General features: G+C 40.5%; 1 protein-coding gene and 1 long non-coding RNA gene across 12 annotated transcripts in view; both read left to right on the top strand.

The window, feature by feature from the left end:
- NPAS3 (neuronal PAS domain protein 3) overlaps positions 1-23,956 on the top strand; it is a 625,716-nt gene that overhangs the window by 566,516 nt on the left and 35,244 nt on the right. For all 11 annotated transcript variants that reach the window (XM_083506523.1, XM_083506522.1, XM_083506519.1 and 8 more), the window contains one exon: positions 7,327-7,445. In XM_083506523.1, coding sequence (XP_083362649.1) covers positions 7,327-7,445 — 119 coding nt within the window. The remainder of the gene's footprint in view (positions 1-7,326; positions 7,446-23,956) is intronic.
- Positions 19,574-23,292, top strand: LOC310710722. Its single transcript, XR_014528219.1, has 2 exons — positions 19,574-20,050; positions 23,041-23,292. It is a non-coding gene; the product is annotated as an uncharacterized lncRNA (long non-coding RNA).

Genomic DNA, 23,956 nt, shown 5'->3' with positions numbered 1-23,956 from the left:
TAATCCTTGGTAAATATTTATACCTCAACAGCAGCCACTCTATGCACGTAACATAACCTCTAGGTAAGATATACATACATTTATCAAGTTACTAGCATAAATAATGTGTAATAGAACTCTTTCAAAAATAATACATTATGTTAACACAATTTATGATAAGGTATTTTTTAACAACAGACATAGATAGAGGAATCCAGCTTAGATACTAACAGCCAGTTACTGCCCTTGGTTAGGCTACACAGACAATTCATGTATATAAAATAGTGTATTAAAGTAAACTTACAAAAGCAAAGAGCAATCATTGCAAATGTAATTTTTTCCCCTTCCTCTTTGGGATTCTAATTTTAAAAGCATTAAAGAAGACAGCTGCTCATGCTGTGATATGCGCTAAACAGCCTGAAGGATGGAAAAAAATATATTTGTAGCTCATAATAACTATTGACCTTTCTGATATACAATGTTCTCCGTGTTAGCTATTCTGTTCTATCAACAGTGAAGATTGAACATGACTTCTTAATAGAAAACATGGGGTTTCAAGCTGCCTTCACAAAGGTGTTTATGTATTGTTATTTTGTACTGTAGTACAAAGACTAAGTCCTGGTGCCCTTTGTCTGACATCATGTTGTAAAAAAACTGAGGGAGAGGGTCCTCACTCTTATGGACTGCTTTATAAGAGGAATTGGCCCATAACCATTTTATGATTGCGATAAAAACATTGCTACCCTCGATCCTGCATGGAGGTGCAGAAAGTTGAATCCTAGAGCATCCCGAGAGCACAAAGTGCATTTTTCTTAAGAAATAGATCCCTCAAGTGGCAGCATTTATAGATGCTTTGCAGTAAGATGGGAAACAATCGCTTGCTTGTTGTTGTTGCCCTGGTAGTATTCATACTGTTTTGCTCTTTGTAGTGCCACAGCTTCCTGCATAATATCTTGTGTTGGGTGTCATGTACTTTCAAAGGCTAGGCTAGCTTTATTATCTCCCATTCTCCCTCCTCCTCCACCACCACCACCCCTTGAACTCTTTACCGCTTTAGAGTCCTGTGCAGAAACACCCACTGGTAGCAGCTTGACTTTGTCATTATGCATATTTTCCGCAGAGTGGTGTCATCCAAACACTAGCTGTGTGAGCAGCATGAGGCAGTTTAAATGCTCTTCACTTCCTCAGGGGAGCCCCGCACCAAGAAGCATGCTCCTGCTTGGCATATGAAAATCTGGAATGGAAGCTCTTTTAGTATCTTCGGTAAATCACAAGCAGAGTGGCAATGGTAGGCAGCAGAAGCAGGGTTTTTGTGGGCTTAAAAAAGAAAAGAAAAAGACTTCTTATGTTCTTAAGTTGTTCTCTTCTCCCCCATCTACCCCTCAGTTTATTTTATTTTAATGCCACTTTTAGTGGGCCAGTAGTGGCAGTACTAAATTACAGCTGTTTCCCCAACTCTGCTCTAGTCTAAAGTGCTAGTTAATGATTCGCAGGATACTAAAGAAAAGCAACAAAACTTCCCAACAGGATGAGAGTCCCTTGATCCTGTTAGGACAAAGTATATTACCATCTGGGTATATCTTTCAAATTCTCTTTATAACCACATATCCGCTCTTTAACATAAAGCAGTTACGATTTATAATAGCAATTCCAAAGGATTTTGCATCCCCTTGTCCGTGTTCAAGAAAAATAAACCAAGTTGTGTTAATTTCAAAACATTTATTTGGCTCCTAAATAAGTGGTCCCTTGTGCAGGAACATGATTCACAACAAGTTCAGTGCTATCTTTGCCTACAGAGGGTAAATGATGTAACTCATAATGGACATTAGCCTGGTTTGTACAACACACTAAACCAAAACCATGGTTTAGCATGGACATGCAAGCATGAGGGTCCCTAGAAATGGGTTTTGAGGGCTTGTTCCCTGTTTGCTGAATGCTCTCCTCAGGGAAACACAACTCACACCAGAACTTTCACATGCACCTGAGAATTAAAGTTTATAAATTAAGTGCTGCTCTGGCCTGATGCTAAGCACTCTGACCCACTCTCACACCAGAACTGTCCACATTTAGATGCCAGGCTAAGATATTCCACTTTATCCTGGCTTTAGGGTGTTATGCTGTAGGGTGATCTCTGGTTTCTTTGTTGTGCTAATCTTTTATTTGGATGGGATACCCATAGTTACAGCTTGTGGTTTGTCTGGTTCATAGGCAATCCCATTTCTGGGATCTGGGTGGGTTCATATGGGAAAGGGTTGTCTTTCAGATCTGGCCACATAAGGCTTCACATGTCAAAACCAGTACTTTGATCATCTCAGATAATGCATGTATTTCTGTTTTCCATTTAGATTTATGAAGCGTTAATTTCACTGGATGTTTTCTAGTTTTACCATTATTCGAAATAATATGCAAACCTTTTCACATTTCCAAACTACTCTTGTTTTAAGTATCAGTCTTTCATGCACACCTTTGCTATCATTTCTGTGCTAACAGACAGCATCCCATAACCCTGATAATTTCTGTTTGCCTTCTGCATACACTTGTCTGTTCTTCTCTTTTAAAAAAATCACGTTTGAAGGGTTACTAGAACTGTATGTTCTAGTATTATTATTTATTGAATTTATATACCGCCCTATACCCGAAGGTCTCAGGGCGGTTCACAGAACAAAATCAAAATATATAATCAAAATAAAAACAACAACCCAAAAACACACACCCCACACACAAAATAACACATTTTAAAAGGGCATAGGATGTCAATCAAATCAACCAAAGGCCTAGTTAAAAAGGAACGCTTTTGCCTGGTGCCTAAAGGTGTATAATGCTGTATAATGTGTATAATACATTTGAGTTCCATATTAGTGTATATACAGATTTTTTCCTTAGCTTTTCAGGGAAGTGTCTACTAGGATTGCAAGATCGCCTGAGTGCCAGTTCAGAAACCTAAAAGGATCATACAGGGTTGTTTTGCTGATGAGCATTTGCTTTGCACTTTTCAACGGAGAATTTTATCCGCTCATTCGTTGCCCACTCTTCCCATATCATGCTATCCTTGAGGATTTAAACGTCGGCCTGCGTGCAACAGAACAACTTTTTCACATGCACCTGAGAATTGAAGTTTATAAATTAAGTGCTGCTCTAGCCTGATGGTAAGCTCTCTGACCCACTCTGCCATTGAATGCTCAAAGATAATTAGAGCTATGAACTTCAGTGCCAAGCCAGCCACACCTCCTATTGTCTTCCAACCACTGCTTCTCTAAGGAAATGAGAATATGGCAAGGGAAAATGTAGAGAGACTGACACCAACCTTTGCGATATTGCGAAAGGTTGAGCTCAGGTGCTGTTCTTTTTCCTAATCCCATGAGAAAACAGCAGCTCTCTCCCCCCCCCCCGCCACATGCACTCCCTCCTTGTAATAAATGTAATAATCATAGTGCGATTCTATATGTGCCATCAATAATGGATGCTTTATTAGAGATTTCTGCATTGCAAGGGTTTGGACTAGATGACCCTTGGGGTCCTTTCCAACTCTGCGATTCTGTGCTTCTGTTTGTCTATGCAGAAGTCAGTTCCACTGAGCTCAATTCCACTAACTCCCCGGTATGTGTAGGATTGTATAAGATTGTAACCGGGTGTTGCAGATATCTATTTATCTTTGAGAAAGTCTCATTCAATTCAATTGTATGTATTTGTGCGTATTCGTAGATCGGTGCCGGATTTACGTATAAGCCAAACAAACTATAGTTTAGGCCAGGGCCCCACTGTCTTGCCCCCCCCCCCCAGAAATACACTTCTTAATTGTATTTCAGTTCAACAATTACTTGGATAAAATACATATTTGTTTTCTGCAAATGGCTTTAGATACCTTTTAGGTCCGTAAATTAACATATAGCATATATTCAACACACAAAAACAGGGACAATTTGTTGTTGACAAAGGACGGCTGGACATATAAAGGGCCCCATTACCTTCAGTAGCTGAGGGCCTCATCAAAGCTAAATCCAGCCCTGGTGTAGGTAATTTGAACCCCATGCCATGATACGTAATTTGGCCTGATTTGGCGACCATATCTTGACAGCTAGCCGAATTGCAGATAAAATCTAACATATAGATTCTTCTATAGTGGTGCCTCTGGTTACAAACGCTTCTGGTTACAAACGCTTTGGATTATGAACTCCACTAACCTGGAAGTAGCTGCACCTGGTTGGGAACTTTGCCCCAGGATGCGAACAGAATCCAGGAGGCCCCATTAGCAAAAGTGCGCCTCAGGATAAGAACGGTTTCAGCTTAAGAACGGACCTCCGGAACGAATTACGTTTGTAACCAGAGGTACCACTGTATAGGCTTGAGCCGAGGTATTTGTTTACTCTTGATCAGCCAGCCCCCGACTACTTTTCAGTGGTGCAGTTCTGTTCCTGTGCTGTTCTTCTGGCTACCAGGATCATTTCAGGGCTGCTGTGCTTCTCAGCCTTGTCTGTATTTATTGTCATGGTTATTGCTATGGGATGGGTATGATTTCCATGGTCTGATTTATGAGATCAGTGTTGCTTCTCATGTGTGCAATAGTCTACGGAGTGATTTATTGCAGTGATGGGTGGTAAATACTGAATCCCTCAAAATTCCATAAGCATATATTTCATCCCGGCTTCATTCAGATTATCAGACCCTTTTATATAATGGTGAGACATTATTAAATTACTTGAATAAAATTAGCGCTTAGAATGCATTCTATGAGAAGTGCAGCTTTCTGTTTCCCACCTTTTCTCTCTCTCCACAGCATGCTACTGTCCTTCTTGATTAGTACAATAATGAATGCAGACTTGTTTTAAGTACAGTAAACCCTCAGCTTACGCAAGGGTTACATACCAGAGAAAGCGCCTAAAGCCCAAATCATGTATAACCAACACACACTGGGTGCAATGGTGGGTGAGACTGCCAAAGTTTGTTTTTTTCCTGGGCACCCACCTCCTTTTAAAAAATAAAAAATTGAATATGCACAGGTTAAATGCACTTTAAGTTGTGAGTATACTGTACAATAGTTGAAAAAAAAGAATCAGGGCTGTGTAACTCTCCTCCATATTTAGAAGATTACCATGAACAACATTTCTGCATATTTTACTTGCTGCCTATGTTAGGTCATAATGTACTGGACTATAGCAACTGCATGTTTTAAGCTGATTCTAACATTTATTCACTCAGCAGGAAGAACACATGCTGTGGTTTCTTAATGTACACTTTAAGCACTGTACTGTAGAGTGTTGTATAATATCAGTAATAATTAATGGTGAGCCTCTTGCTGCCAGATCTGCTTATGACCCTTTTTGTGGTTTCAGGGTTCCAGTAACCTTGATCCTGATCATACATTTCCTTGCTTTGAAAGTTTCATTTCTTAGATGTTGCAAACATGATATTGCTGAATGGAACTGAAATGTTGAGGCCAGGTTTGTGGCATGGTTTCTGATGGCTTCACGTTTGTTCAGGTCTCCAAGGACTAACACCAATAAATGTGAAAGAGACAAACAGCAGATTGGCATACTTTTCCATTTCCACCAGGATGGAAGAAAAAATGCGCTAAATTAAGTCTAACCTTAAATGTATAATCTGTCCTTGGGAAGGAGAAAAGAAAAAAAAAAGGATATAGCATCTTCGAGCTCTCGGCATCCCTTACGAGAAAAAATTGGTTCTAAGGGTCTCTGATCTTGTGTTTTAGTAAAATAGAACTGCACGGCTGACTGACAGTTCTGATCTAAAGCATTTACGTTTAAGTTTTGATCTCTCTGCTTTTGATTAAAACTAATGAGCTCATTTAATTCAAAATGGGAATCTCTGATAAGAGAAATAAGGTTGATGTGATTGGATTAGAGGGGCAAATTAAACTCTTAGAGCAGAAGTTTGTGCTTATATAGTGTATTAAAAAGCTGTTGGCGTATTATGGCGTGTTAGATGATGAGAAAAATTTCATAGTAATTCATATTTAATCAGAAGAAATGAAAGTACTAAATATAACATGGCTCTGCTTTTCCCTCGAGTGATAAAGAGCTGTACATTTAAAATGACATGGAATTCATGCTCTCTAAAACAAAAAAAAGCCCACTCTTAAGAGAGACACTAAAGAAAGGGGCATTCTTGTTATTGTATTCATTACAACAGAGCTAAAATGCCATAAACACAATGTAAATGTGATCACATCAGTACAAGGTATATGCAAGGAAATATAACAAGAAAAGTCTTGCCTCATAACTAGCAATACTGTTTCAAGACACTAGTAAAACATTTTTTTGGTTAATTTAAACTCCATATACAGAAATATTGCCAATATGGCTATTTTTTTATGAAGGCTTGCCCCACATTTAATTATTTTAGACAACAAAAGTGTATATTTACATTTGATATTAAAATGATATAAGCTTTCTGGTGAGCAGGCTATGTTCTTATTTTCAGGGGGACAAATGAGTGTTGCCATTATTTTTCCCCAACTTCCAAACCATTTCCAGCTAATGAAAGAGCAAAGAGAGAAGCAGACCTCAAGTTTGTGCTAGAGTGAGAGTTGCAGTTTATTATCTGAAGATTGTCCAGTGCATTTTTTCTAGTAGTCTTACTTGAGAGCACTGGAGAAGGCCACATAGGACCAGTATAACTTACTAGGCAGACAATAAATTGCTTCTATCCGCCACCAGCTTGAGGCTATCCTCTCTTTTTACTCTTCCTTAAAAAAAACAACACACACAACACCCACCTGGCTCCCTATCTTTCCCTACTAGTTATAGTCAAAGAAAGAGTTCCTAAGCAATCAGCCCAAGATAGTCTGTTGTTCTTTCTCCTACCACCATCACCACAACACTGTTCATGCTGATCCCAGGGATAAACATTAAAAGTAGGAGCAGATTTGCATTTTCTCAACAGTGAGGAAATCAGCAGCTTCCATGTGATCCATCATCTGATGCAGGAGGTGGTGCTGGTGAACATATATTATGTTCACCCTTCCAGCCATACTATAGAGTAGATACAATGAAAGGAATGAGCCATATCGAGTAGTTATCCATATGAGACATCCAACTTCCTTTCCTCCTCCATCTTCTCCAGTGACAACAGCAGGCCTTTTTTTGCCCAGTGGCACAAAGCATTGTCAGTGGGAAAACATTACAGGAAGAAAAGATTACCCTCTCACTAGAATGGTGGTCCTGATCTAATTCGGGACGGGGGACGGATCCACAGCTGCCATTAAAAATATATATAGTGGGAGATCTATCGTCAGGATCTCCCACTTCACATGAAGTAATTCAAAAGGATATTGTGAAAATGAAATTATCTATGAATTGTTTTATTTTGTTGTTGTTGTTTCTACTCTAGTGGAAGCCACAAGCCCCAGCCTACTTACAACGGACAACAATCTAGAGCGTTCTTTTTTCATCCGGATGAAATCTACCCTGACCAAGCGAGGTGTGCACATAAAATCTTCAGGATATAAGGTAAACATTGGTCTTGCCTCCTTAGGAGTAGTTAGAAGTTTCCTTTACTCTGAGAGAGAAATGTTGTGGCTGAAGAGCTAACATACTTAAGCATACTTCTTATATCTGGATATCTGCCAAAGTCTGAACCTGGAAAGTTTGCCAAAGATTGAACAAGACTTTTAAAGTTAAGAACATTTCCGTAGGTAAAAGTACATGGATATTTTATTTATTTCCCATTGCTATTTATATTTCTAAATGGCTGTTCTCTCTCCCCTCCCCCCCCCCTTTTTTGGAGGATGCAGTAGTCTGAAACTAATTAAATATCCCTGGAGGTTATGGCTGTCTTAAATCCAGTGACTGAGTAAATGGTGATCTGACCCACTAGTTTCAAGAAGTCAAAAATAACCATAGGAGGTGTGTGCAAAGTCCTTCCATCACGTATCATACGGGATTAAAAACAAAAACAAAACACTGTAGCATTCTTCAGCCTCACTGACTACCTGGAAAGACCTTGACTTACAACACAGTCCTAGACATACCTATTCAGAAGTAATTCCCATTAAGTTCAATGGGGCATTCTCAAATAACTGTGTGTAGAACTGCAGCCTTAGTAGCCCACGAAGAAGTAAATATTTAAGAATGCCTGGAAATGACCCACTGAATGCAAATGACTTGTTTCTGTGGAAGCATGCATAGGGTTTACCTGTATGATTTAAAGGTTTATTGTCATTTTTTTTAAAATCACAGCCTGTTCATTGGATCTTACATGAACAGGACCTTACATATCATAGTCATTATTCTAAGGTGTCCTCTGTCTCCAGCCTGCCATTAGAATTATTCAAATTTTCCTGAATTTACATATGAGCCTTAAAAAGACTTATATGAGTAGATGTGACTTAAGGGCACCAGGAAACTGGCTTTAGTTATCACCACCCACCCCACCCAGCATTTATCACTGTCTGTAAATAATACCCGAGGGTTGCCTTTCCTTGTTTCTCTTGGGGTTAAGAATAAAGTAGCTCTTTAGTAGGACCACAATTTTCAGTTTGAACTCTTAACATTTGTTTACAGTCTGTGCTGCTGTCCTATTTTCTATTGTCCTGCAAGAGAGAGGAGCCTTGTCCAATCTTCCTGCTGGGGTCATCCAATACATATTTAAATCCAAGTGTGAAGTTCACACATCCTTTTGCTTTGCTTTGCTTTGCTTTGCTTTGTGTTGTTCGTTGTTGTTTTGTTTTCTTGCAGTCCGTCAGGACAGCAAGACACCCAAAACATTGGGTCATGGGGTAAAATGGCAGTATTAAATGGTTATTGATCTTTCGGCTAGTGGGGGGACCACAGAATCCAGCAACAGTGACAAAGTGCAACCTTGGAAAGGTCCAGGATTTGAAAATAATAGCAAAACTGACTACTTTCACTTCAGACAAGTGCTCAGGTAAAACCGAGGCTCTGGGCAGAAGCTTGAGGAATATTTAAGTACAAGAATCCCTACTCTATTTTTCTTATACCTTTTAAAAATGAGAACCTTAATCTTATCTTACCCAGGGATAGCAGCATATAGAACACATTCTGGTACTGTTCTTTCTAAAGTGAATAGCATTTCTTTTTGGTTCACTGTCACATTTATATCCCACATTTCTTCCAAAAAGCTCAAGGTGATGTCCATGGTTCTCCTTCTCCCAGTTTTTATCCTCACAAGAACCCTTTGAGGTAGGCTAGGCTGAGAAGAGAGAGACTAGCCCAAGATCACCCAGTGAGCTTCGTGACTTCAAAGGGATTGAACCCTGGCTTTCCAGATCCTAGTCCAACAGTCGTAACTTCTATTCTTCCCTGACTCTCACAGAGCATGAGCAGAGGTGTTTTTGTACCAAACAGGCTTGCATATGGTATGTGAGCACACGCATCAGCTGGCATGCTAAAGACATGTCTATAAGCAGGAAATGGTTGAGAAAACGAGGAAAGGTGTACACTGTGCAAATGAAGACCTTTCTTTCTTACTTTTAGACCATGTCCTCTGAAATGATGAAGCATCTCTTCAGTTAGATACTGGCAGGTGGAACTGAGTTTCCACTCCAGAACACCTGATTTGAATGTAAACATTGCTTTTGAAGGTTTAAGAAGCTATCTGACAACAAACCTTTTGTATATTTTTTTAAAAAAAGAATTCCAAATTGAATATGCAATTTCCATATTGTCACCTGTTTCATATTCACATGTCATGCTAAACTTACAGCAGTCCCCTTTCTTCTTAGGCAAATTGCCATCCATTGAAAGCATGGATGGGGAACCTTTGGTCCTCCAGTTCACACTGGACTACAGTTCCCATCATCCCTGATCATTGGCCATGCTGGATGGAAATGATGGGAGTTGGAGTCCATGGGATGGAAGGCCATCGCCTTTTTCTCCGTGGTGTAAATGCTTGCTGTACTGTTTTAGTCACTACTGTTTAGCCTTTACACACAAATTAAGGATAAGATATGACATTCCTCTAGTCCTGTAGTTGTTCATTGAACTTGAGGGAGGTAATTTTTTCATAGGAGGAAGCCCCAGAACAAAAAGGAGGTTTGTCCAGCTATGTAGGGTGAATGGCGTGGAGACTTCCAAAAGAACAACTTCCAATTGGGTGGGGAGGAGCCCATGATTGGCTGGTATGCTTCCCTGAGTTTCTAGCCATGAGACAGACCTGAACAGTGAGCACAGCAGGGAGGAAGACTTTCTCCTGTTAGAGCCCAGGTGTGGACTCCTGGAGACATATGAGCCTCAGGAGAAACCTGGGAAGCTTGCGGGGCACGTATTTTGAATGCACTTTCAAGACTTGAAAGAATGCTGAACCATCAGCATGCACTAAATATTGAATCCAGGATTTCAGTCCATGCCGAAAACTCTCTCTAAATTGACAGAAGAAATTACTTTAGTGCTGACCCATCATAGTAACTGAGTAAACAAGTACATTGGCTATCATGTTCTCAGCAGCAAGTTACACATAACCTCGGGCATCTGTGAATGTGTGTTCTTGAAAGAGAAAATATTTGCTGCGATGCAGAGATCATTCTGGCCTTCAGCTGAGCCTCTGGTGGGATAAGGAAATGCCTTGGGATGTTTAGCCACCATGAAGACAGCCTATGTGAGAGGACACCAGGGACATTTTATTTCAACAATTTATCTGTAGCACAGAAGATCTAAATATACACTTCACTAAAGTCTTAAAAGAATATATATATATATATATATATATATATATATATATATATATATATATATATATTTGCTTTCGTAGATTTTCACGGGTACAGGAATGCAGGTTTTGGTGTCTTCGGGTGTCTTCCCGTGTAAGAGTTGGGGTGTCTAGGCGACGTTTCGACGAGGTCTCACTCGTCATCTTCAGGCTGGTGCTTTCGGCTTCTTGTTACTGGAACATAGCAGGATCTCAGTGTTTGAGTTCCTATAAATACTGTTGAGGGGGTGTGGTATATAGCCTCCAACGTTCTGGGCAGAGGGGAAGTTCCCAGGTTAGTGTGTCTTTTCTTCTTTTGTTCCTTAATTACTTGAGGGATATCTTGAGTGATTTCTTGAGTGATATTCTGAGTACCACTTAGGTGGGTCATTAAGTGTGGATTAGTTGCTAAAGCTTTCGTGTCTTGACCTCTTGAGCTTGTGAAGAGTTTTTCTGAGAAGATGGCTGTACTGCACTTAGTTGTGCTCTGGCTTGGCTTCGTGTATAGGGGCGAGCTGTGGTTTTGTGCCCTGTGCCAGCCAGATCTGTGTAGGGAATGCAGAGGGGTGCAGCATCCGGAGGTGCCACTATGGTTTGGCTACTGGATGGAGTCTGTAATTTATCTGTGGAGAGGGTCTGGGTTTGGGTCTGGTGTGGTTGATTGGTGATGGCGTTCTGTGTGCCTCTGGTTCTGGTGTCGGTTTTTGTGGGGAGGGCTAATTTCCAGATGTCTGGCAGGCGGGACGTGTCGTCACGCTTGTTCATGTTGTGGGGGTGTTTCTCTATCTCGATGGCTTCCATGATTATTCTCTTGTGGTGATGTTCCATGTTAAAGAGCAATTTGGAATCTGCAAAATTAATTTCGTGTCCTGTTTCTTTCATGTGTTGGAAAAGAGAGGAGGTTTTTTCTTCTTTTTTGACGGCATTCTTGTGTTCTGCGATACGTGCATTTATTCGTCTGTTTGTTTGTCCAATGTACGTGGCTGGGCAGACTTTGCAGGGTATTTCATAGACCCCTTGGTTTTCCAACAGATACAAACAGATAGAAGGAGCACCTATGGGATCACCCCTCTCACCGGTCATCGCAAATTTGTACATGGAACACTTTGAAACCAATGCTTTAGACAAGTCAGAACACAAACCCAAACTTTGGCTCAGATATGTTGACGACACCTTTGTAATTTGGCCACACGGGAAAGAAAAACTAGATAGCTTCCTCACACATCTCAACAGCCTACACCCCAAAATACAATTCACTATGGAAATAGAAGCCAACAACCAACTTCCCTTCCTTGACGTCCTAATCTACAAAAAACCTGATGGCTCCTTAGGACACACTATCTACCGGAAAAAAACACACACCAACCGCTACTTACATGCACAATCACACCACCACCCTGCACAAATAAACTCCGTAGCCAAGACTCTCATCTCTAGAACCAAACGCCTGGCTGACAAAGACCACTTGACAACTGAGTTACAGAATCTCTCAAATGTGTTAATCGCCAATGGATACCAGCAAAACATGGTTACGAAGCTAATCCAAAAAGAAACACCCCCCAAAAACCAAGACACAGAAGAAAACAATGGCATGGCCCTCCTTCCTTATATCAAGGGCACTACAGATAAAATTAGCAAAATCCTCCATAAACACAATATCAAAACAGCCTTTTGCACCAACCAAAAAATAGCCAATATCCTCAGAAACCCCAAAGATAAAATCCAGTTGGAAAACCAAGGGGTCTATGAAATACCCTGCAAAGTCTGCCCAGCCACGTACATTGGACAAACAAACAGACGAATAAATGCACGTATCGCAGAACACAAGAATGCCGTCAAAAAAGAAGAAAAAACCTCCTCTCTTTTCCAACACATGAAAGAAACAGGACACGAAATTAATTTTGCAGATTCCAAATTGCTCTTTAACATGGAACATCACCACAAGAGAATAATCATGGAAGCCATCGAGATAGAGAAACACCCCCACAACATGAACAAGCGTGACGACACGTCCCGCCTGCCAGACATCTGGAAATTAGCCCTCCCCACAAAAACCGACACCAGAACCAGAGGCACACAGAACGCCATCACCAATCAACCACACCAGACCCAAACCCAGACCCTCTCCACAGATAAATTACAGACTCCATCCAGTAGCCAAACCATAGTGGCACCTCCGGATGCTGCACCCCTCTGCATTCCCTACACAGATCTGGCTGGCACAGGGCACAAAACCACAGCTCGCCCCTATACACGAAGCCAAGCCAGAGCACAACTAAGTGCAGTACAGCCATCTTCTCAGAAAAACTCTTCACAAGCTCAAGAGGTCAAGACACGAAAGCTTTAGCAACTAATCCACACTTAATGACCCACCTAAGTGGTACTCAGAATATCACTCAAGAAATCACTCAAGATATCCCTCAAGTAATTAAGGAACAAAAGAAGAAAAGACACACTAACCTGGGAACTTCCCCTCTGCCCAGAACGTTGGAGGCTATATACCACACCCCCTCAACAGTATTTATAGGAACTCAAACACTGAGATCCTGCTATGTTCCAGTAACAAGAAGCCGAAAGCACCAGCCTGAAGATGACGAGTGAGACCTCGTCGAAACGTCGCCTAGACACCCCAACTCTTACACGGGAAGACACCCGAAGACACCAAAACCTGCATATATATATATATATATATGGTATGAGTCAATGTCACAGACTGCTTTTGCAAACAGATTGGTATTGGTTTTCTCTCGGTAAAAATTTGAAGAATTCTTTTTTAAAGGAATCTGTCAGACAAATGTCCAAAGCACCTGTGGAAAAAGCACAGAAATCTTAATAATTAAACTTGTCTTTTGTCTTTTTAACAGTTAGTACTAATCATAGCACATTATCTTTAAAAGAGAGTTGAGGGGGGGACTGTTGATTTGATAAGCTCAGTGAAAACTAGAAATGCAAATGTTCAATCACAGGCAGACAGCCAAAATTTCAGTAATGGAGACTGAAAATTTGATTAATTTCTTTCCTATAAATCAACTCCCATGTACAGAAATAATTTTGAAATACGTTAGCTCGCAAAATTGAAAAATGTTGAAAGCTACAGAAATGGTTTCCACAAACAAGTCCTTATGCACCAAATTTAATTTTGTGCAGTGCTGATTTCCTGACACCCTAAAACTAGGTGTTGTATCATGGTTGTTCGTGGGGATGATTATAAGTGACTCAGTGATTTAATAAAGCGCTCTTAAAAGTTGCGGTAAGGACATAAGTCTTGTATTACTGGAGCAGAATAAAGGGCAGGGGGTGGCATTTTCATGGGGAGGTGATGTCAGCTGAAGAGTGGGGCAAGATGAATTTTTTGTTTGTTTGACTAAAGTATTCTTATACCACCCTCTTGAAAAACACCTTAAGTATGTTCTGCCTTCATGCAGAACATACTCAAGACTATACAACAAACAGCAGCTCATTTTAAGACCATATGATGTCTTTCTTTCTTTCTTTCTTTCTTTCTTTCTTTCTTTCTTTCTTTCTTTCTTTCTTTCTCACCTAACTAGCTCAGTCAGTAGAGCATGAGACTCTTAATCTCAGAGTCGTGGGTTCAAGCCCCATGTTGGGCAAAGGATTCCTGTATTGCAGGGGGTTGGACTAGATGACCCTTGTGGTCCCTCGCATCTCTACAATCCTATGATTCTAAGAATGTTAACAATGGGAAAGAGCTGTAGCTCAGTAGCAGAGCATCAGCTTTGCATGTAAATGTCCTGGGATCGGGCCCCAGTGTCTTCAGGTAGGATTAGGAGAGCCCTTGTCTGAAACCCTGCAGAGCCACAGCTAATCAATGTAGGCAGTACTGAGGGCATGGACTAATAAATTTGAATAATAATAATGATGATGATGGCATCTTCTAATGTTCATATCAACCATGTAAGCTACTAACAAGAACAAAAAAGACCAACAATATTTGTGACTTTGACATCACTAAATAGTATATCAGCCCATATCTAGTGAGTCATCTAGAGATATAGGTAATCCTATAACCACAGATGTTTTGACCCATACACTCCTCTGAACTATCTAGGTATCTGAGCCCTCTGCTCAGACACTGGCCACACAGCTCTCTTATGTGGAATCATGACTCAAAAATGAATCATGTCGGCCCTTCCCTGTGTTTGACCTCGGTAACTGATAGTGAGAGCTATCCTAGTAATAATGAGATTTCCTTTTTTACCTTTGTCAACTATCCGTGGGCTGCTATGCTTATCTAATTGGTCTAATCTTTTAAAAAGCATCTTGTCATGGCTGGTTCCAGGATGGAGGGGTCACTCAGAGGAATGCCACCTAGCGAGCCCCCTTTTATGCACGTGAACCCAGTGGGTTTACTGGGCAGCAATACCACTTCTCTAATAAGCATTAAGCAGCCAGCATATTGAGTTTTCCCACAGTACTCCAGAAGGCCACTACACAAGAGAAAAATTTGGAGTAGTTTTAATGGTGGGCATCAAGCTCAGGGAAATTATTTTAAAGGATGGACCAGTGCAGACATTAGCAGTAAGTCGTGTTGGAGTGTCAGGGCTCAGCAGCTGCCTGAAAAGCCATGTGACAACACCAGGCCTGCATTTGCAGACAGCTAACTTTGTAGATTAAGTGTGCATTGAGAGCCAGTGTGGTGTAGTGGTTAAGAGCGGTAGTCTCGTAATCTGGTGAACCGAGTTCGCTTCCCTGCTCCTCCACATGCAGCTGCTGGGTGACTTTGGGCCAGTCATACTTCTCTGAAGTCTCTCAGCCCCACTCACCTCACAGAGTGTTTGTTGTGGGGGAGGAAGGGAAAGGAGAATGTTAGCCGCTTTGAGACGCCTTAGGGTAGTGATAAAGCGGGATATCAAATCCCAACTCCTCCTCCTCCTCCTCTTCTTCTTCTTCTTCTTCTTCTTCTTCTTCTTCTTCTTCTTCAGAAATCCATCCTTTCATTTCCCCTTATCCAGTTTTCTTTCAGTTTAATTGTTTATCGAGTTGCAGTTTTATTTTATTTTAATTTTCCCCTCAAAATGTGGCGTTGACTAACTATATGGTACCATCACAGTTTAATATTTGTAAAGTGCTTATATAATTCAGTTAGAAAGGAGAAAGGTGAGATATGAAATAAAAATGTATCCCTTCTGCCTGAATGCAACTAATTAATCCGAATGATCAGAAATTTAAGATCCATAGGACTAGAAGGTGTGACAACACAACTTTCAATATTTTCTGCCAAATACGCACTACTCTGAGAAATAAAATAGAAAATCTTAACACCAGGATTTCCGACAGTAATGTTGGAATCAAAATAAGATGTACCTGGTTGTAATTCAACATTTAAAGTTGAGATTCGTTCACTGAGTTTTCAGGATAAATAAATTTCAGTCTATGTGCAGATAATTTGGATTTTTTTAAAAAAACAAAAGAATTCTTACATAAGCAAAATGATATCTTAATATGGCAGAGGCAAAAAAATGTGATTCTATAAATGAAGGTTATGCCTTTTAGTTTATTTTCATAATTAACCTCCATTTGATATGCCAGATTACACCCTATGAGTTAGGCTGCTCCTATAATGTCTATAGATATCTTCTAGATTAGCACAGTGTAGTCTTACCCATGCCTTTGCTTTAAGTTCCTATGAAAATAGTGTTGCCAGTGTAGTTTTTCATCATCAATTGTAAAGGTTAAGGGGGGGAGGGAGAGAGAGAGAGAGAGAGCGCTGGACAACTCCCCCCCCCCCAGCCTGTACTGAACAAAAGAGCTGATACACAGTAAACAAACATGCATTATGGGTTGCCTTCAGTCACTTTATAGTCATATGCATTCATAAATTTTGATACAGCTGTAAGAAGCCGACTTTGATGGGACAAAGCTCACAGAAGAGCTTTAGATCATAGGAGTAACCAGAGACGAAGTTTATGTTGACAATTTATCAGCAATTCTCTGTCAAAAAAAGAAATGTTTTTAGTGTTTACCTATTAGCAGTTGCATGCAGATTATGAAATTGTGTTTTGGGGAAGAAAGGCTGCCATCTGTCTTTTCTTCAGGGTGTTTTTCTTTTCTTTTTACACTTTATCAAGTTAAACTTACAAATATGTTGTTTTGCAAACCAGAATAGAACATGTGGTGTCCATTACATGGACAAGGACAAAGCAAAACAGACTCAGCAGCAATGTAAGTCACTTAAGTTAGGAATTTTAGAAGCACAGAGCAACTGATGCCTTGTGTGTACCATCCGTGAGAGTTATTCAGCTTTTCCATTCATTACATTATCAGCTGGAAAGCTATTTCTCTCATTTCATTAGTGCTGGAAAACTAATTAATTCATTGCTCAAGAAGTGCTAAAAGGTTTCTTTAACAAGGACTATGTACGAAACAATGTGTTTTTGTTGCATGAGAAGCTGTCATGGAGAAAGGAGAAGATACATTTAATATCTCCTTTTTTTGTTCAGATATGCCAAGATTTTATCAATAATACTGGTTTTCTGCACCAGTACTCATCTCCAGGAAAACACAGACTGTGTAGCTGCCTGGATGACACCTCTAAAAATATGAATGTTGATGATTCTGTTAAATTGGCAGAAACTGTGCACACTATCATGAGACAGGGATTTCTGAAAAGACAGTTGCCAGGCTCTTCCATGTATAACCTGTGCTTGTATGGCAAGGCATTTATTGTGCTATAAAACCCATCACTGATTTTGGCCAGTTCAGATTGATTCTGCAGGAGCTGTAAGTAATGAACCCTACGGACAGAGCCAAAGGGGAAAAACATTCCAATAAACTTTTGGCTGCATCAGTACAGGCTGTAGAGTTAATTTAACCAGTTTCTTTTACCAGATCATGTAGCCATTGCCCTTCAAAACAGGAATATGTATCCAAAACAATGTAAAGGGCCAAAGCCCAGCCTTTTCTTAAATTTAGCTGTTGAAACAGGTGTTCAGGTGCTGTTTTTCCTTAACACCACAGAGAACTTACCAGACTTTCCCTTTGCACCAAACAACAGCAGCATGGCAATTCAATGACTTATGTATTGTGCTAGTTAACAGTCATTTTGAGCAGTTTCTCAAAACTTACCTTACCTTCTTCTTTTTTCCTCTTAGAGGACCTATGTCTTTCACAGTTAAAGAGAGCAGTTTCCCATTCTCTGCCTCTCCACTGTACCTGTGAGATATCTTGTCATGCATATATCACAGAGAGCCTCTGTCAATATTCCCACTGGATCAGGCTACCGGGGGCTTCACACGTCATTTGTAGCCCACAATTGTCAAAGCAATTTCATTGGTCTAGTAAAGGGGTGGTTTACCTTCCCCCTCTCCACTGGCGGGAGCAAAGTCTGACTCCACCCCATTTGATTTATGCTTGCTTGAGCAAGCAAATTTCCATTTCTTATAGCAAGGAGCAAGATAGATTGCAATGGCTCAGTTCAGATATTACACTATGGGCTGCCACTTTGTGAATATGAATCACGCTTATGTATTCCTTTCCACTACCTCCTCCCCTCACACACTGTGATTCCTTCATTCCCTTCCTGTTAGGTGCTATGTGCACACCGGGCAGCTTTGCATAAGCCATTACTTGTCTGGGAACTAGGAATGGAAAACATGATCAAACCATGGTTTCTGTTTCCAGGGGTTTGCACATACTTTGCCCGGTCTGACAAACAATGGTTTGGCAGAACATAGAACAAAGAAGGAGATAAAAAGAATCACAGTACATAACAGGATGATAGCGTGTGTGAACCTGAGGTTTGTTCACACAGCTGAAAGCCCTGATTGGACCATTTTTGAAATCTGGCTCATGCTCTAATTTCATATTTATGAATTACCAGTGACCAGGTGGTAGCCAGCATGATTTTACCTTTCAGTAATTTAGTAAATGTCTACTCAAATACAAAAAAAGCAAAAACGCTTAACGTTGGTGGACTGACAATTGTTCTGAAACATCATCACTCTACTTTACTTATAGTGTGATTAATTCGAGAACAAATTACTAGTAACCTTTTCTTGAAAAAAAGCATATTTTAGGTAGCATGTTAGTTAAAGAAAATTAATCTCTCTGTGCTAAATTTGCCAGCTTTGGAGTTAATTGCCTTAGCACAACAATCCATTAATAAATGTTAAGGAAGCAAGGGAAAGTTGGTCAAGTTTTTAAAAAATGCCTTGATTTCAACTGCAGATATACTAGAAGTCTATCATAATTTGTTATTGAAGATCCAAGAATGCAAATTTTGCACTGTTTTCACTTATGCCTATATGGTTTTCTTATGATTTTATTTTAGTAGCCATTCTGATTCAGGACAGCAGAATTCTGTTCCTGTGCTAGCAAATAATTGTTATGTGTGTGCTGATGACATAGCTCTACTGTCATACCCTCCGACACGACATTGCCCCAAACTGGGACACCATCCTCTGGGTATGCACTCCTGCACGAGTCACATGACCTGCACAAAATTACGGACTCAGAAAAAAGCACTTTTAGGGTGCCCAGAGCCCAAAGTCATGGACCCCAAAATATGTGTTTTGGGGAACCATGTGAAATTGCAGACCCAAAAATAAATGCTATTCTCAGGGTGAGATCTCAGCCCAAAATCGCATGAGAGCATGGCACCCAAAATAGCGTCTTCTGGGAAAAGATGGGACATCCCATTTTTTCCAGGACAGTTGATGGGTATGTATTATATGATGAACCCCAGTGAAGGGGATTCACAATTAGCAGGCCTCATCCTCAACACTGGTCTGTCTGCATAGTCCCAACACATGCGAAGTGCATGTGAGTAGGCCCTGTATGATTAATTCAGAATCCTGAGCATAGCTAGATTTCCAGTTCTCTGTATATATGAAATGTATCTAGACTTATCGGGACAGTACAGTGAGCATGTCTCTAGGTAAGGCTACAGCCTGCTGTTGTGTTCCTACTCTGTTTCCTACGCATGTTCCCTGTGCATGTATTAGCCCTTTTCAGGTGTTACTTTCATGGTTAAGGTCAACACATGACGTGAGAGACAGCAGAGATAGGTGGATTAGCTCCACCTCCTGTCATTGTTCTGATCACCTTCCAACTTCCATGACATGAAGCAGGGAGCTTCCTGGACCCATGAAGCCTCTCCCTGTGTTTTAGAACCCTGAATTCTGAAATGCAAGGGAAACCCCCATGAGCACCGAAGTTGAATTGTGGTCAGAACAGAGACAGAGCTAACATGCCCCAATGCCCCATTGTCTCCCTCATATGTTTAATTTGGAATCTAATCCCTGAAGGAGGCTTATAGTTCATCTAAACAGGGTTAATAATAATAATAATAATAATGCCATGCCCTCTGGTGTTTTACTCCTACATGGCAGCTAAGCTGGGCACAGGATTTTACAGTGTTCTGGGAGAAGCTGCTTCCCACAAAATTGAGGTGTGATTTTTGTTCCTTCCCCCGCCAAACAATGGAGACAAGTTCTCAATTTCAGCTAAGCCATGAAGTTGTAAAAATGCAGTGAAAAATATCACCAAAGGGATTATGTATTCCTACAGTCATCAGAAAATGGAGCTGTAGTATAGATCAAAACCTTGGCATTGCGACTTAGCGTGGGATTTGAAGATCTTGAGATGCAAGAATCAGTTGCTGACGCTGGGGAACATATCAACTCAAGGCATGCATTAAGGGGGAAATGAACTGTTTAGCTTACCTATATTATTCATACAATAATATTATACAATGAGCTGTCGAGGCTTCCTATAGAATCAACAAAAAGGAGAAATTACTCATGATTTAATCCTCAGCTCTGCTCACAATTTGGTACAAACTGCTTGGAACTCACATGGCTTTTATAGTCAGCATATATGCATGGAAAACTGCCCAGAAAATCTGTTACTTCTGTATTTAATTTCAAAAGGAAAAAAGTATTTAGAATTAAATGATGACGCATGTTACAGTTAGGAAATTTGAGTTCCTTTGGTGCAGAAGTACGCAGTGTTGTGCCCTCCTGATCCCATCATGCTTGTCCATTGGGAATGCTTGTTGGGAGTCCAGCAATATCAGGTTTGGAAGTTATTTTAAACTTCTACAACAGAGGCTCTAGTAGGCAGTGACTGACCAGGAAAGTGAACGTGGAGTCATGAAAATGCTAGCCCAGTTTGCAGCAGCTGCAAAAAAGGCAAATTCCATGTTTTAAGGGATCATTAGGAAAGGGATTGAGAAAAAATCTGGCAATATTTTGATGCCATTATACAAACTACAACGACACATTTGGAATACTTTGTTCAGGTTTGGGCACCACACTTCAAAAAGGAACTGGGAAAAGTTCATCAAAATCAGCCCAAATTACCATGGAGTTAGAACTCCACCTATGTGAGGAAAAGTTACAACATTTGAGGGGTTTTTTGTTCAGAACAAGGTCAAATAAGGGAGATAGATGTGTGTAAAATTATGCTCAGTGTGAAGAAAATGGATAGATAAAAGCACCCCCCCCCAAAAAAAAATACTAGAATTGGAATCATCCAGTGACGCTGACAGGTGGGAGATTCTGAAGACACAGAAGGAAGTAAGGTATAGGGACCCCTGACCATTAGGTCCAGTCATGACCGACTCTGGGGTTGCGGCGCTCATCTCGCTTTATTGGCCGAGGGAGCCGGCGTACAGCTTCCGGGTCATGTGGCCAGCATGAAAAGCCGCTTCTGGCAAACCAGAGCAGCGCACGGAAACGCCGTTTACCTTCCTGCCAGAGCAGTGCCTATTTATCTACTTGCACTTTGATGTGCTTTCGAACTGCTAGGTTGGCAGGAGCAGGGACCGAGCAATGGGAGCTCACCCCGTTGTGGGGATTCGAACCACTGACCTTCTGATCGGCAAGTCCTAGGCTCTGTGGTTTAACCCACAGCGCCACCTACGTCCCTTGCACAGAAGGAAGTATTTTGTCCTTATTCATCATTATAAAATTGTATCTCAATGCAATTTGCTGGAGGATCACAAGCGGGGAGAGCGTTGTTGTGCTAAGATCCTGCTTGCAGGTTTCCCACAGGCATTTGGTTGGCCACTGTGAGAACAGGATGGTAGACTAGTTGGGTGTGTGACCTGATAGACTCTTCTTATATTTTTAATGTCTGCAATGGATTAGAAAAGACACAACAAACGCATCAGCATGGCAAAACAGAAAAGGGGAGCTAGTTGTTTTGATTTTTTGTGGAGTGCCCTACCTGGGTGGATGGAGCAGCCAAGTAATTTCGTTGTCCCCGAGAGGGGGCAATGACAATAAAGATATTATTATTATTATTATTACTATTATTATTATCGTGGCAAGAGGATTTCCTTTTAAAAGTCTTACTTAAATGAAGGGACAAAAAAATGTACCAAATGTAAGCTTACAATTAAGGAATCAAAAAAGCAATTTATGGAGGAGAATTTAATGTATAAAAGTTTTATCATTAAAGTTTATTTAAATCAGTTTATTTAAATCAGAGATGGCAGACTCTCTGATGGATTGGAAGCAGAGGCCAGTTTGACAGTTTACGTAAAGGAGGAGAGTAAACCGTGGAGTTTTCCAAAGATCTGTTTTAGGACTGAAGTCATGTCCATTATACTTAAATGTGAGATTGAACAGAAACATAAGACACTGGGAAAGATGGACATGGGAGTGGGAAGTACGTTTAGGACAAACAAAGTTTCTTACAGGGATTCACTTAAATAATTTGTTGCAGATAAATTTGGCCATTAGTTTACAAGAATTATGCAGTTTCGTTGGGCTAGGTCTAGCAAATAGCTACTTTCTGTGAGAGCTAAAAATCACACCTCCATATTCACTCCAATATTCATGCTGACTACCTACAAACTATCTGGAACCTGGTGACAAATAATTGGAGATAACTACCATCATAATGCCTTTTGTTTGTAAGCTTCTCAGGGGCATCTCTCTGGCTGTTTCTCAGAGACAGAATGTTGACTAGACAGATTCTTAGTAGGCAGTTCTTGTGTTCTTAAAATGCAGACCCACAAGGAAGCCTTAAAACTCCTTTCATTTAAGTGGTCTTGATTCAAAAGTATGTTTAAGGATGAGATGTATTGTTCCTTATGCTTAGTGGACACACAAGAAAGTCCTATTTTTTAAAAAAATAAAAAAGCACTATTGTTTTTGTGTATTGCATAATTTCCATATTGTGCAGGAAATTCCACACTATTCATTAATTTTTTTTCCTGTTAAACTGTTGCCGCTAGTGTGTTGCTGCATTTATCATTGGAATTTAAGCAAACACACTATAACAGCAAAATGAGTACATAGGACTGATTATTTCTTAATATCGAAATGTTTTATCTTCCTGTGGCACTGTGGAGTGTACAAAGTGTGCACACTTCTAATGACATTCCTGAATAGCATTTGTACCTGCAATTAATTCTTTAATAAATTTCAGATAGCTCTCTGTGCTTTCAAGCCCAGTGAAGGATCTGTGAACACACGATGCCGTAGTGTTTTTGAAATTAGATGGCTATGCGCTTGAATCAGTGCAGGATTGACGTCTAGTATATATCCCATGGAAGATTTCCAAGCAAGGATGAGATATCAGTATTAAAAATAATAAAGGATAACAAACCTTTATTCCTGGTGCCTCACACAGCTCTGCCTCCCTATCCTCCTGCTCTGTAAATAAAAGTATTAAAAGAGACTCTTGCTTTGTGCATAAGAGACTGCTTGGTAAATAGAAATTAGTACTCCATGGCAACATGGACTCCCCTTCAAGCTGGGCTCTCATAAAAAGGCAGCTCTAGCGAATCCAGAAGCCAACAGCAGAGAGTTTCAGCACAGCAGCTCAGTGTTCTGCTGGGGAGAGGAAAACAGTCATTAACCCACCTTTTAACCACTTTCTTCCATTAGAGTGTGTCGCTCATCCATTATTCCACCTCCAGCACCCTCTGCTTAACTACCCGTTATTTAATCAATTCATCGCTCTTTAATCAGTTTAGAAAAGAACAAGTGGAAATAGCCACCCACTTACTGTTGTTGGCGACGGTGCTTGGGGGTACTTTCCTGCTGCTGCTGTTGTTACAGGTGGCATGAACACACTCACAGAAGCTACAGGTTGGCACAGATGCGGCCAATTCCCTTTCCCTTAATTTGCCGCTGAAACGAGGATTGTCTCTCACAACATCAAAGTAGGAATAAAGGAGGATGCCTCTAAGTGTATGCCGATTGCTTCCTTCTTACCTCTTATTAAAAGCAACCAGCACATCCAGAATTATAAGTTAAGTCAGTGGACAAGCCGGAAGGCTTTGGGGCACCAAAGAGAGCAATTTCTCCCCACCAACTGGCAACCCCAACCACCAGCAGTC

This window comes from Podarcis liolepis (assembly GCF_965112155.1).
Source record: "Podarcis liolepis genome assembly, chromosome: 1".
Lineage (NCBI taxonomy): Eukaryota > Metazoa > Chordata > Lepidosauria > Squamata > Lacertidae > Podarcis > Podarcis liolepis.
Note: the sequence above shows the minus strand (reverse complement) of the source record. Positions and strands in the feature narration are given on the sequence as shown.